The 13,618-nt window shown below is 36.5% G+C and overlaps 2 protein-coding genes across 3 annotated transcripts in view; one reads left to right on the top strand and one right to left on the bottom strand.

Annotated features, from left to right (window-relative positions):
* LOC110211898 (WD repeat-containing protein 19-like) overlaps positions 1-5,244 on the bottom strand; it is a 180,673-nt gene extending 175,429 nt beyond the window's left edge. Inside the window, exon 1 of the mRNA XM_020991511.2 lies at positions 4,962-5,244. Within this exon, the coding sequence (XP_020847170.1) occupies positions 4,962-4,967 (6 nt within the window). The 5' untranslated portion in view covers positions 4,968-5,244. The remainder of the gene's footprint in view (positions 1-4,961) is intronic.
* WDR19 (WD repeat domain 19) overlaps positions 5,195-13,618 on the top strand; it is a 75,328-nt gene continuing 66,904 nt past the window's right edge. For both annotated transcript variants that reach the window (XM_020991592.2, XM_020991584.2), the window contains exons 1-4: positions 5,195-5,405; positions 8,140-8,231; positions 8,719-8,784; positions 13,183-13,308. In XM_020991592.2, the coding sequence (XP_020847251.1) occupies positions 5,400-5,405; positions 8,140-8,231; positions 8,719-8,784; positions 13,183-13,308 (290 nt within the window). In that variant the 5' untranslated portion in view covers positions 5,195-5,399. The remainder of the gene's footprint in view (positions 5,406-8,139; positions 8,232-8,718; positions 8,785-13,182; positions 13,309-13,618) is intronic.

The following is a 13,618-nucleotide window of genomic DNA, read 5'->3' as shown; positions in this document are numbered from 1 at the left end:
TATTATATTGCTTGCCTTCTTAGTGGGTGGGGGAGGGTGAAAGGTAGAGACTTTAGAATTCAATTTTTTTTTTAAAGAATGCCAGGGGGTACCTAGGTGGCTCAGTGAATAGAGTATCAGACCTGGATTCAGGAGGACCTGAGTTCATATCTGACCTCAGACACATAACAATCACTAGCTGTGTGACTCTAGGCAAGTCACTCAACCTCAATTGCCTCATCAAAAAAAAAAAGAGAGAAAAAAAAAGAATGCTGAAAGTAATATTTTAAAAAAGAAAATATCTGTAATTTCTACTGGTGACAAAATCACAGGTACTGCCAAAACTACTGTGGTTTGTTGCCTACATTTATAATTGAAGGAAATGCTAAATTTGAGTTAGAAGTTAGTGAAAATACATATATATATATATATATATATATATATATATATATATATATATATATATATATATATATATATATATATATATATATATATATATATATGCGCAATGTTTTTTCCAGTACAAGTTCATGGATCCCCTGAAATCTGTCAGTGGACTCCTTTGGGGTTTATGTACCCCAGATTTAGAATGGTAGCCCTAAAGGAAGCTAGATTTCTTTAAAAAATGTCTACCTGCTGCTCCTATTCTGTCCTCTGGTGCCAAGTAGAACCAATCTAAACTGTCTTCAATGTGATAGCCTTTCAAATATTTGATATTTACCAAAAAGGTCTTGAGAAAATTTTATTAATTCATAATTTTGTAGATAATCTATTTTCAGCAACGGAAATTCAAGTACTGAAGCAATGTTGGAAATTCACAACTGAAAGCCTTTAATTATGCTAAGTTTTTTTTTTCCATTTCCAGATCATGCCTTGATTACGCCACTATATCTCTAAATTAGGACACAGGACCTGCCAAGTAGCTCAGAAATGTAAAACAGGATTATTTCTTACAAGTTAAAAAAAAATAATTAGCCATACTATGTACAAAAGATTTTGCAACAGTTTTATACAATAAAATCCACTATACATATATATAAAACATATAGATACCTATGTTTTATATTACAATTTCATTCCCCTTGTATCTGTTTTTTACTGAGAAATGGTAATAAGAATGTAAGTTCATGTTAGTTTATCCTATTCTTCCTAAGGAAAAAAAATCAGTATATATTGCTATAGTGATTTTATTATTAATTTTTATTATAAGTCTCCAAATTGTTTCTTACAAATATGCTTAAAACACTAATTGAAAGCTCAAGTTTATACTATAATAATTTTGGCAGTTTAATGTTCAGAAGACTTCTAAAATCTAGCTACTTTATAATTTGATAATTCAAGCTTCAAGTTCAAATTCTAACATACTAAAGCTTCCTTAGTTTAAAATATACTGGTAGGTGTACTGCATTTTCCTTTACTGAAGGGAAAATACATATATGCTCTATATACTCTCTCTCTCTCTCTCTCTCTCTATCTCTCTCTCTCTCTCTCTCTCTCTCACACACACACACACACACACAACACACACACACACACACACACACACACACACAATACACACTGTAATGTTTATCAGTTGTTTTGTGCCATATTTTGTTTTGAAAATGGCTTGTGGTTAAAAAAAGATAAAAAGAAAATATAAATGCTCCAAATGTCTTAGAGAAGCACAGCAATAAGATACAGAATATTACTCTTGCAGAAAATAAGCTAATGGAAAAGAGTGCAGAAATATATATACAAATATATGTGTATATATGTATATAACATAGGTACATATGTGTATATGTGTATATATATACATATATATGTACATATACATATATATGTATATATATATGCTAAGATGAAAGTTAAAGACTAAGTTCTCCCATAAAATGTGAGTAAAACTGACTGTAGAAAGACTATTAATTATAAAAGAGGCTGTGCAAGGATTTTCAAAGGAACATTTTGCAATAACCTTGCTAGTCAGCATAATTAATGAAGTACAAGCAACTATTTTTGCACAGTGTAGTGGAACAGTATTAGAAACGTGATTTCTAGCCCTGCCTGTATTATTTCCTAGGTATGTGACTTTGAGCAAATCACTTGGCCTATCTATTACTTATAAAAAAAAAAGTGAGGGAGTTAGACTAGATGATTTCTAAAGTCCTTTCAAGCTCTAGGATCTTATGTTTCTAAAAATAGCCACATGGGAGGTAAGGAATATGCCAAGTTTTTAAGTACTGTCACTGTTTCAAACGGTTTTACTTAACCTTTTCTTTGTTACAAAGGAAGATTTAATGGGATGGGAAGTAAATGTTACAAAAACAAAAGGTCTCAATAAAACAAAAAGGATTGTAGGAAAAAAATGTCCCAATATCCTTGACACTATCATAGACATTCTAAAATCATACAGAACAAGATTTATTGTCTATGGTGTTAGTGTTTTCTAGGTGACAATTTGGATGAAGCAAAGTTTATTGCTTTCACCAGTTTTGAAAAATTTTCTATTTGTTGTAAATTGTCAGTTGAATCCTGAATCTACTTATTCTCCTCCATTCCCCCTTCTCTGTTGTCATGAATTGTGCGCATATCTCTATTTCTCTTCTCTTACTTCTTTTACTTTTCTACACTAAACTGGCTATGATATACACATGTACTGTTGTTACAATTATTAAAGAGTTTTATGTTATATTATCTATTTTTAAAGTTAATGAACACTTTATAGTATTTCTCTATAAAACAAAGAAAATTTGCTTTTTATTTTGTGTGCCTCTTTTTTTTCTTATGTGCCACCCAGTAGCTATTTCTCAGCCAAAAAAAAATAGGCTTCCTACCCCTGCTAATTATTTCATGTAATATACTGGTACAGCAGTTTAAGAAAAGCATACCCTGAGTAAATCACTCTCTGAACTTGTTTCTTCATCTATAAAATGGGGAAGCTGAACCAGAAGAACTCAAAGGACCATTTCAGCTCTAAAACTATGATCCAATAAAACGTAAAGGATATGCTAAAATTTGAAAATACATAAAGATTTAAAAATTAAGTCTTTTGCTTCAAGGAGCAAGCACTAAGGGATATGACATATAGTAAATACAAAGAAATATTGGGAGATGGGAGAAGAATATTCCTTGGGATCTGGTATTTGGAGTTAGACTAAATTCCTTAGCCCATGGGCTCTTAGAATGGGGTTATTTTCTTGAGTCTAGCCCTAGGCTTCCTTTTAATATCTAACACTATAATAGTTTCTTTGAAGATAGGGTTAGGTTTTTCAAAAGAGCCAAAAGGAATTATGATTGTACACTCTTCCCTGGCATTTACCTTCCCAAAATACAAGCAGGGACTTTAATTTTGGCAATATATCCCAAAGATCCATACTTGTGCTCAATATTTACAAAAAAAAATAGCTACTCAACACATCCAAAAGTGGAATTAACTCAACACCAAAACATCATCCCTCAATAATTGCCTGGAGATCTCAAATATTTCAAGATGCATAATTTGCTGGACAATATAATCATAAAACTATTTAACAGTAACAACAATGCATATGTATATTGTAGCCAGTTAAGGATACAAAGTAAAAGAATAAGAGAAGAGAAATAGCAAAAATATACCACAATTCATGACAACAGAGAAACGAAAATTATTCAATTGACAATTTACCAGTGAACATTCATTCCACTGACAAGGTTCATCACCCTCTATAATTTAGGGTATTTGAGGTTTACTTTGTCCAAAAGATTCACCATTTGGGGTTATTTGTGAAATAAACCTCTCTAATCTTATCTAGACAGGTTCTCAACACAGAAAATACTGTTCTCTCTCTACACTTACAGCTCATCCATAGTTTCAAGTCACCGCTTCTGTGAGCATCTCCCAAGCTAATATCCCTAACTCTCATCTCTCAAATTCCATATTGTCTCCATGGACATCTTAAACACGTTTCCTGTCTTCTTCCATGCCCAACTCTCAAAAAGCCTAATCTGTTTACAGAAGAAATGACTGTTAAATGAAGTGAAATTATTTTAATGCACAGAAACAATGCCCCAAGGAATAAATTATGTGGGGTATTCATCATAACAGTGTCTTAGCAAGGCAGTCAAGTGGTGCAGAAGATAGAAAGCTGTATCTGTTGCCAGGAAAACCAGAATTCGAATTCTTTTCTGGATGACCCTAAGAGATGGATAAGGAAACTATTCTTCAGAAACTTATAGAAAAACAATTTAAAAAATCAGCTGTGTGACAGAGAGCCTCCTCATCTATGAAAGAGAAATAATAACATCGACTACCTCCTGTGGCTGTTACGAGGATAAAATAAGACTATTATTTACATTAGCTATTTGCTATTATGAGGCAGCTAGGTGGCCCGGTGAATTGTGCAGGGCTTGGAATCAGGAAGACTCATCTTCCAAAGTGCAAATCTGGCCTCACTTATAGCTGTGTGACCCTGGGCAAGTCATTTCACCCTGTTTGCCTCAGTTTCCTCATCTGTAAAATGAGCTGGAGAAGGAAATGGTAAGCCACTCCACTATCTTTGCCAAGAAAACTCCAAAATAGGGTCACGGAGAGTCCGAAACGACTTAACTATTATTTAGTCCATCTGTCATTGTTAAGTCAGCCAAAGGTTCCTAAAGGAGGAGGTACTTGGGGAGGGCTAGGCACCGGCTATATTTAACCGACTGATATTTGATAAACATCAAATACTACGACTGGGAAAAAACTTGAAAAGGGCGAAGTATGATCGATGGGAAGGAATTCACGAGCCCTGGAGGGTCCTTAGAGGGCCGCAGGACCCACTACGGGGTGAGAAACACGACGACCCTCCGAGCCCCTCCCTCCCCCACCGGGGGCTGCAAGGAAAGAGGGGAGGACGAGCCAGGCGCGAAGCCGGGCTGGCCCACACCACCCGCCTCCCTCAGCGGGGCCTCGAGTTGAGGGAGAGGGGCCGTGCTGATGGCGTGCCCCTCCCCGCCTCCGTTTAACGGTCACTCGGCACCTTCATCTTGCTAGAGAAAGCTCCAGAGACACCAGCATTCACTCACTGCCCGGAGAGCCAGAAACACTGCGCAAGTGCAGTCCCCGGGCTCGCGCTACCCGCCTCCCCTCCCAACCATCCCTGGGACAACTAATCAAGCCAGCTCCGTCAAGCTCGCGCCCGTCCTATAGCGAGGCTTCGCTTCAATCACGTGCCACAAAATTCCATTTTCCCGCACCCGAGGCTCTGCGTCAGTCTTTCCTCTCTCTCCTACGTCCCAAGTCTGGAGTTCGCAAGGTCTCGCGGAAGCTCCCCCTCTCGCGTCCGAGAAGCCCCGCCTTCTCCTATCTGGTCAACGCGGGTTGGCTGAACCTGAAGAATCTCCTGGGTGACGGGGTAACGCAAGAGAAGGTATGCTTCTGCGCAGTGGCTCGCTTGGGAGGCGGCAGGAGCCTAGCGATGAAGGTAAATACCTCGCGCATCCCGGGAGAGGCAGACCCAGGCGTCCCATCTTTCCTCATCCTCTCCCCGACCCAGCTGCCCTTTCGGGTGAGGAGGCTGTGTCCTCCACCCCACCTCTCCAGGGGGTGACGGGGAAGGGGGTAACAGAGGGTGACAAGCAGGGCTTAGGTGGGAAGAAGAGGAGCAAAAAAAGGGCATCCCCCCTTTCCTGATTGCCGGATTCTGTCTCTAGTACTTTCTAAAATTGAAAGCAGGGCTTGGAGAGTAAACTGTTGAGAGTGCAAGGGAAAGAAGAGCCATGAACATGCAGGACTTGAATTCGAATCAGGCTCTGCAGCTGACTGCCTGTATGACCTTGAACTAGTCGCTTTACTTCAATGGGCCTCACTTCCTCATCTGTCAAAAGAGGCGGCTGGGCTTTATTAAAGTTCCTTCCCATCCCCCTTCCAACATCCCATTACCTTCCTATGCTCCTAAATACTGAAACGTCAGCACTAGGTAAAAGAACTTGGGGATCATGGAGTCCAGTCACCTTCATGTGACTGATGAGCATACACAAGTGAATTATTGTCTTGAAGATCACGCAGCTACCTAGCGAGTTGTGCATTAACACAACCATCCCAGCGCCAGAAATATTTAAAGACTAGTCAAAGTATCTCAGAGTACCCTTTAAGTAAAAAGAGAAGTCATTGATAACTATCTTGGAGTGAGGATGAGGGTATCAAAAGGATCTAAACTGGATTCAACGTCTGGCCTGCAAATTTAAGGTGATGTGTATCCCTTCACCTTCATCTCTCTACCCCTGTTGCACAGCTGTGAAAGAATATCATGAGGCAGCAAAATCATAAAATCCCTAGTTGTTAGAGAAAGAAAGGTCATAAGATGCTTAGAAGCTATCAGTTATCGATATGTGAATTTTCCATTTTACACTACTTCCCATGAAATTTTAAATTCTCTCAGTTATCTGCTGAATTAGCTCAGCCATACAGTTTTCTCATTGCCACCTTCAAAATACACACAGTGTTTACATTGTTTCATTTAATTTTCATAGCACAGTCATTCTTATAAAGATTCATTATCCTCTTTGCACATGCAGGGCAGAATCTAAACAGCTTTTTTTGAATGAGAACCCTTACCTTCAGCCCCCAACATAATTGATTTATTTTATTGCTTTTCTATGAGTTTTTGAAGAATAGTTTCCTTATCCTTCTGGTAGAATCATCAAGAAAAGGAAAAAAAACTGTCTTCTCTTGGCAGTCCAAAAAAATAAGAAGTAATCACTTCAACTTTGGACTGTACACAATCTTAAACTATCCATGACAATACTCCCTTTTGTTAGCATGGATAACAATAATAAATTGCTTTATATATGTGCTTTAAAGTTTACAAAGCACTTTCTATGCCCAATATACTTTGATTCTTACTATAATTCTATGAGGTAGGTGTTACTGGTATTAATAAACCCCTTTTGACAGATAAGGAAACTGAAGCTCAGAAAGGCTGTGTTTTCATGTTTTCACAGTAGATAAGTGCCAGGGGTGCAGTTTGTGTTTCCTGACTCCAAGTCCAGGATTCTTTTACTGCATTGCAATGCCTCTCTAAATATCACAATAATAGAAAATTAATAATAAAGGTCAAAATTTTTCTGTTTATAAAGTTTATAGTATCTCATTTGATCTTCCCAAAAATACTATAAGATAGGTAGCACAGATGTTATTGTTATCCCATTATTAACATAAGAAAACTAAGTACAAAGATTAAATGACAAAGTTACAAACCTAGTAAGTAAATTGCAGGGGTGGAATGGTATTATTGTCATAGCATATATTATTGTCATAGTATCATTTTAATGTATTTAAATACATTTAAAGTATTCTTATAGTATACTTTTAAGAAAGAGTAACAAATTTCCTCCTTTTCTTTCTCCATTGGTTATAATGTTCAGTTTTAATCTTTGAAAGAATACAACATGTTGCCACAGGCCAGACCTATATGAAATCATCTTTACTAGGTTCAGGCTTTTATACCTGCTTTTGCATATGGTAAGGTTACCATTTGTTCATTACACTTAGAAATTGAGATAACTCCTTGGTACTGGAGTAAACATACATCTAGTAGTCAGTGCCTCCAAGCCTCTTGTGTCACTGCTATGTTTCAAAATGTCTGTGTGAAAGAGGAAGAAATGAGCCTTTGACAAATAGACCAGTGCAGAAGGGACAAATGAAGAATTTGAAAACTAATAATGAATGGAGATAATATAGCTGAAGAAAAGGGGGAAAGAGGATTTTAAAAGAAGTATCACACAAGTTTAGTTAACTTCATAGTTGAAATTTTAAACATAACTTTAATTCAAAACTTTACCATTATAATGCTAAAATTAATTATGTCAAGGAAGAGTTTAAATTTATTTAAATCCTCACAATCTTTAGAATATGTTATAAAGTCTCACATATGTTGATATTTAGGAGGTAGATACCATACATCCAACTTAAAGTGAGACTGCCTTATAACAAAATTCTTTCATCCTTCAGTACCTAAGCCTCTTTGGATGAAGTTTAAAGTATACCTACATTATACTGAGTTCTTCTTGATATGGGTAGTGTTCCTAATGAGGTTACAAGGTATGTTTTCCAAAATTGCCATTGTATTGATTTAATATTTTTAAAGTGGACCCTGAAATATACATTTTGAACATCTGAAACTAAACTTTTATTGTTGTTGCAATTGTTTTTTCCAGAAAGTTTTTACTCTCTTAGAAAGATCTTGGCTTGGTACTCCACTACAATTCACCTGGCAAAAGACATTAGGAAACTACCTAGCTGTAACAGGGTAAGAAAACAGCATTGTCAACTGCATCCATAAGATTTAAACAGTTCTACAATGTCATGCTTTAAACTATTTATCCTGCTTTAAACTAAAACCTTTTTTGATCTGGCTTCTATTTTTCCAGTTTTTCAAATTACTCCCCTATTCCATTCAAACTATATTAGCAGCTCTTCTCAGTATACAACAACTCATCTCCTGCCCCCATGCCTTTGCATAAATGATTCCTCACATCTGGAAGGCACTCTATCATTTTTGTCTCCTAGAATCCTTGCTTTCTTTCGAAGCACAAGTGCATGCCACCTACTACACAAGGCCTTTCCTGCTTCTCTAGTACTCTCCCTCTTGAAATTCTTTAGTACTATTTTGTATATACTTTTTATTTATTTAAAAGCATACATAATGTATCCTACAATAGAATGTAAGCTCCTTGAGGGAAGGGACTGTCTCATTTCTAAAAATTTCATATTTTTGTGTTCTAATATTATTTTAGAGCTGATCATACTATAAAAATCTTTGATCGTCATGGTCAAAAAAGAAGTGAAATTAATTTGCCTGGGTAAGTACAAAAAGATATCCAAAAGGTTTTTTTAGCTCTTTTGTTCTTTTTATATGCTTACTATTGAATGCTAACTAAAATGTTTTCTTACAACTACAATTAAATAGAATTTTATGTCTTTTATCTGCTATTAAGTGTAAATAAAGAATTAAATTTATAAACATGACAAAGTAAAGTTGTTGTGTATGTGAGTGTGTGATTATGAAAACTTGTAGAGAAAAACACTTTTCAACTAAGTGTCTCCCATCCATACATAAAAATTATTCAAAATTCCTTGAAAGATAGAACAACAGGGCTAACTGTTCAGCAACCCTCTAATTATAAACATTAGGCAGGGAAAGACATGCTTGCCAAATGTGTTGGCACCAAGTCTGAGTTGAAGAGGGATTCCTTGTGGATAGTGAGGTCCTTCAGATACTGAAGTTTGTGAACACCATTTTCCTGATGGCAACATGAGAGAGTCCCCCAGAATAAATCTGTAATTGCCTAAAGGAATTTGACATAAACATTCACAAAGACTGAATAGATGAAGGGCATCTATTGCCCAAATGAAAACATGCATTTGAATAAACAACCTACAGAATGAATGACCTATAGATGACTTATAGAATGAATTAAGGATTTATTAGATGTTTACTACATGTAAAAACATTGTGATAAGCCCTGGGGATATAAATAGGAAAGTTAGAATGTCTGGTCTCAAGGGGCTAACATTCTAATGAGGGAGACCGCACATATGGAAAGTTTCAGCTTCAAGTCAAATGGAAAAGTCCCATAGTCCTTAGAGTGAAGCAGCAAAGCAGATCTTAATTCCTCTTCTTTAATGTCATTTCCACTGACAAAATCCTATTATTTTTCAATGTTGAGCTGTTTTACAATATACCAAGCACTTTGGTGCCAGGACTTTCTTTTCTGGGTCTTCAATGGATGAGGCTGTAGCAGTTGCCAAGCTGTATCTCCAAAGGAATAGTATCCTAGGATGATGGCTATGGGCACTGGGCTGGAAGCATTGCTATTCCAAAGGCTCTTGGGTTCAGGACCCTGGGCTGTCTCCATCAGGGTCCAAGAGGAGATGATGATCAAGGTGGTAGTGGTAGTTTGACTTGCCTGGCACTTGCTAGCTCCTGTCTCTCCCTTAAGGTGCCCCATTGCTTCAGCTAACCTTCTCACCCTCTGAGAGAGAGCTCATCCATGCGTGTGTATATGTGTGTGTGTGTGTGTGTGTGTGTGCATAGGTAGAGACAGACAACTAGATTGAAAAGGAGAGCAGGCTAGATTTCTATGGAGAAATTGTAAAGTTTCTTTAATGAACCCAAACTTCCCATGAAAGCCTATCTTTTTCTTTTTTCTTATTTTTTTCTATCTTTTTAGTAACAAGATTCTATCATGCTGAAAAGTGTTAGGCAGAAAGATATAAAATACAACAATCTCTAAAGAACTAAAAATCAATATCTCACGGAGGACAATAAAGAAGCAGATAGTGGTTATAAGCAGGCCACCAATAATGCACTCAGAAGAAAAACTAGAGTAGAAAATGACACCAAGAAATTGTATGATTGGAAAAAAAGGCAAAGAATGACAGATGGACAGTCAGGGTGCTCCCATAATGTGCTTGAAAGGTCAGGAGACTCAAGGAAGGCCTCTAACACATTGTGGCACCCCCTGTGGCAGACTTAAAGTACAACTCATTCAAAATGGGCAGACATGGATGGGCTGAAATCTGCATCAGCAGAAGGAACTTTGAAATCAGTGAGATCAAAGATCCATTTCAGTGTGTATTCATAAAGATGGAGAAATAATAAAAGAGAGTATGAAGTAATAAGCCCAGTTCCAAAAGTCACACACCAGCCGTTCTTCATTGTCACACTTCTGTATGTGTTTTTTCATTAATTTATCTGTTCAACAAGAATTCAAAGTGTTCTGTGTATTAGGCATGAAAAATAAAGACAAAAATGATGCAGTCCCTGTACTCAAGGACATTCTATTGGAGGGAAACAAAGTATACAACTAAGTAAAAGCAAAATATGTGTAAAACAACCTGGAGAAAAGAGCACTCATAAGTAGCGATCAGATAGATAATACTATATAGGGGATGACATTGAAGCTGAATTTTTAAGGAAGCTGGAGATTTTGAGACGAGTAGGTCATATGTTAAAGATATACGGTTAACATATATGGATCTGGAAGTTATATGCATAGAGATGATAAATAAACTCATGAGAGCTGATGAAGTTACCAAGTGAGAAAGTAAAGTATCTCCTTTTCATCAAGAGAAAAAAAAAGATCTCAGGACAGCTTTGTGGATATACCTACATTTAGGGGGCATGACATGACTTTTAAACCACCATAGGAGACTGAGGAGCTATCAGACCTAAGACAACAGTCACAAAAACCCAGAGAAGAAAGACATCCACTAGGAGAGGATGTTTCAACAATGTCAAATGCTACAAAAAACTCAAGGATTGAGAGAAGTCCATTCAGTTTTACAATAAACAGATCCTTGGCAACTTTTTTTATTTTCAGTTGAACAAGGCCAAAAGCCAGATTGTAAAGGATTTTACACCCAAGTAAGAGGAGAGAAAGTATAGGCGATAAGTTTAGATAGCTTTTTCAGGAAGTCTGGCTGAGAAAGGAAAGACAAAGGACAGCAGCTTGGGGCAAAGCAGGGTCTAGTGAAGGGTTTTAAGGAGACAACCAAGTTTATAGGCAACATGGAAGGAATCAGTAGATAGCAAGAGAAGAGTACAGAAAGAGGGATGATGATCATGGAGGCCATCTGCTAGAGAAAACAGGAGGGGACAGGATCAAGGATACAAGTGGAAGGATTGATTGTGGCACGGAGAAGGGCCCCCTCTTCATCAGAGACTGGACCAAAGAAGGAGGTAGTGAGAGATGATGCTAAGGAATTGAGAGATGGGAAGGAGAGAAGTGGAAGCTCACAGTGAATGGCTTCTTAATTTTTCAATAAAATTATGAAACGTGATCTTCAGTTGAGGGGGTTCTGTGGGTAGCCCAAGAAAAGAAGAGATGTGGGACAGCTGATGGAAGGGGAATAGAAGAGGAAATCAGTTGGGGAGGAATGAAAAGATAGACTGGCTTGAGTGAGATTAGATAACTTGAATGTAGAGTGGAGCCGGCATAGTTGCCTGTGAGCAGGATTGGAGGAAACTGATGACAGCAGTAATCCAGAGTTGGGGCTGTCAAGCCATGAACAGCAGTAGGGCAAGGGAGTAGGAATTTAGAAAGCAGAGAATCGTATGCAGTTGAACTGGTGAGCTAAAAGACTGAGTTTGGGAAAGGAAGACAGTGTAAGCAGAACAAAAGTGATTGGTCATAGGATCCTAGTTTTAGAGGTAGAAGAAATCTGAGAGGTCATCTAATCCAGCCCTTCATTTTACCTATGAGGAAACTGAGGACTCTTAGAATCCTTTGTATCCTTTGAAACTGCTGAAATTTTACCTTTCTTCTTATAGTCTTTCCTGATCCCCTCCCAACTGCTGATGCCCTCCCTACAAAATACATACATGTGTATATGTGTTTGTGTTTGTATATATAACTTTATTTTGTATATATTTATTTATGTACATGTTGTCTCCCTAATTAAAATGTAAGCACCTTGAGGGCAAGGGCTATTTCAGGTTTTTTTGTATTCCCCCTAACACACTACCCTATAGTAGATTGTTAAAAAGCTTGTTGACTGATCCATTGTGGATTAATGAAAAATATATCTTGTTATATATTTTCCCCTAACCCCCTGAGAGAATTATTTTAAGGATCTAATAACACAAATTTTAGCAGTGTAAAGAAAGGTTTGGTTTTTTTTTAATTGGAATATACAGGTTTTCTTTTAGATGTTAACTGATACTTACATATACAAATATGTGTATACACATACATATATATGTGCATATACATACATATATGTTAATATATTCTTTAAAAAAGAAAATCCTAAAATGACAACTGAACAGTCATATAAGAAAGAGGAAGATATCATAATTAGTTAAACATGAACAGAATAATTACAAACCATAAAAGTGAAACATACTATACAGCTAGATCCTGATTATACAAACAATAATTAGAAATTTCTTGAGGACAATAACTGTCTTGTTTTTGCCTTTGTATTCCCAGCACCTAAAAGCTAATGTTTATTTAACTTGTTGAAATGGTATTACAAGGAAAATTGAACTCTGCTCTCTCATGTGGAATAATTCCATTGTATAAGAGATAAATAGTTTTTTCTCCTAAAAAAAAGTTTTATCCTTGCAAAATGATTCATTCTCCAGGTTGAATATCCACAAACAAATGGGCTTTGGGATAAAAACTTTACAGACAATTTATTGTCATTCTTTAGTTGTGTTTATGGTTAACCATTTGTTTTCTCTTTATAAAAAGTAACTGTGTTGCTATGGATTGGGATAAAGAGGGAGATACCCTAGCAGTGGTTTCTGAGAAATCTAGTTCCATCTATTTATGGGATGCCAATACAAATAAAATCAGCCAGTTGGACAGTGGCATGAGGTAAGGATAACTTTTTAATTATAAAAGTTTTACTTAAGAGTTTATAATTATTCTGATTTTTATTTTGACAGTATCATATATTTTATATGGATATAATCTATGTTTTCCCTAATTTTTATTTTTAATGTACTTTTTTATTTTTAATGTGCTTTTTAAAAAAGTGAGACATATTCTTATAATCAGAACATTTTCTGGCAGATGCTGTTCTTTAGTCAGTTGGTTTTGCTAAACTGCTTTTCTTTACTATAGGGAAGGATCCGTGGAGAGGGGAGAAATTAGCAAAAAATAATCATAGTCTAAAATACAAAAG

Source organism: Phascolarctos cinereus, unplaced genomic scaffold (assembly GCF_003287225.1).
Source record: "Phascolarctos cinereus isolate Bilbo 61053 unplaced genomic scaffold, phaCin_HiC Scaffold_9;HRSCAF=440, whole genome shotgun sequence".
NCBI classification, from domain to species: domain Eukaryota; kingdom Metazoa; phylum Chordata; class Mammalia; order Diprotodontia; family Phascolarctidae; genus Phascolarctos; species Phascolarctos cinereus.
This window is presented reverse-complemented; position numbering and strand designations above follow the sequence as displayed.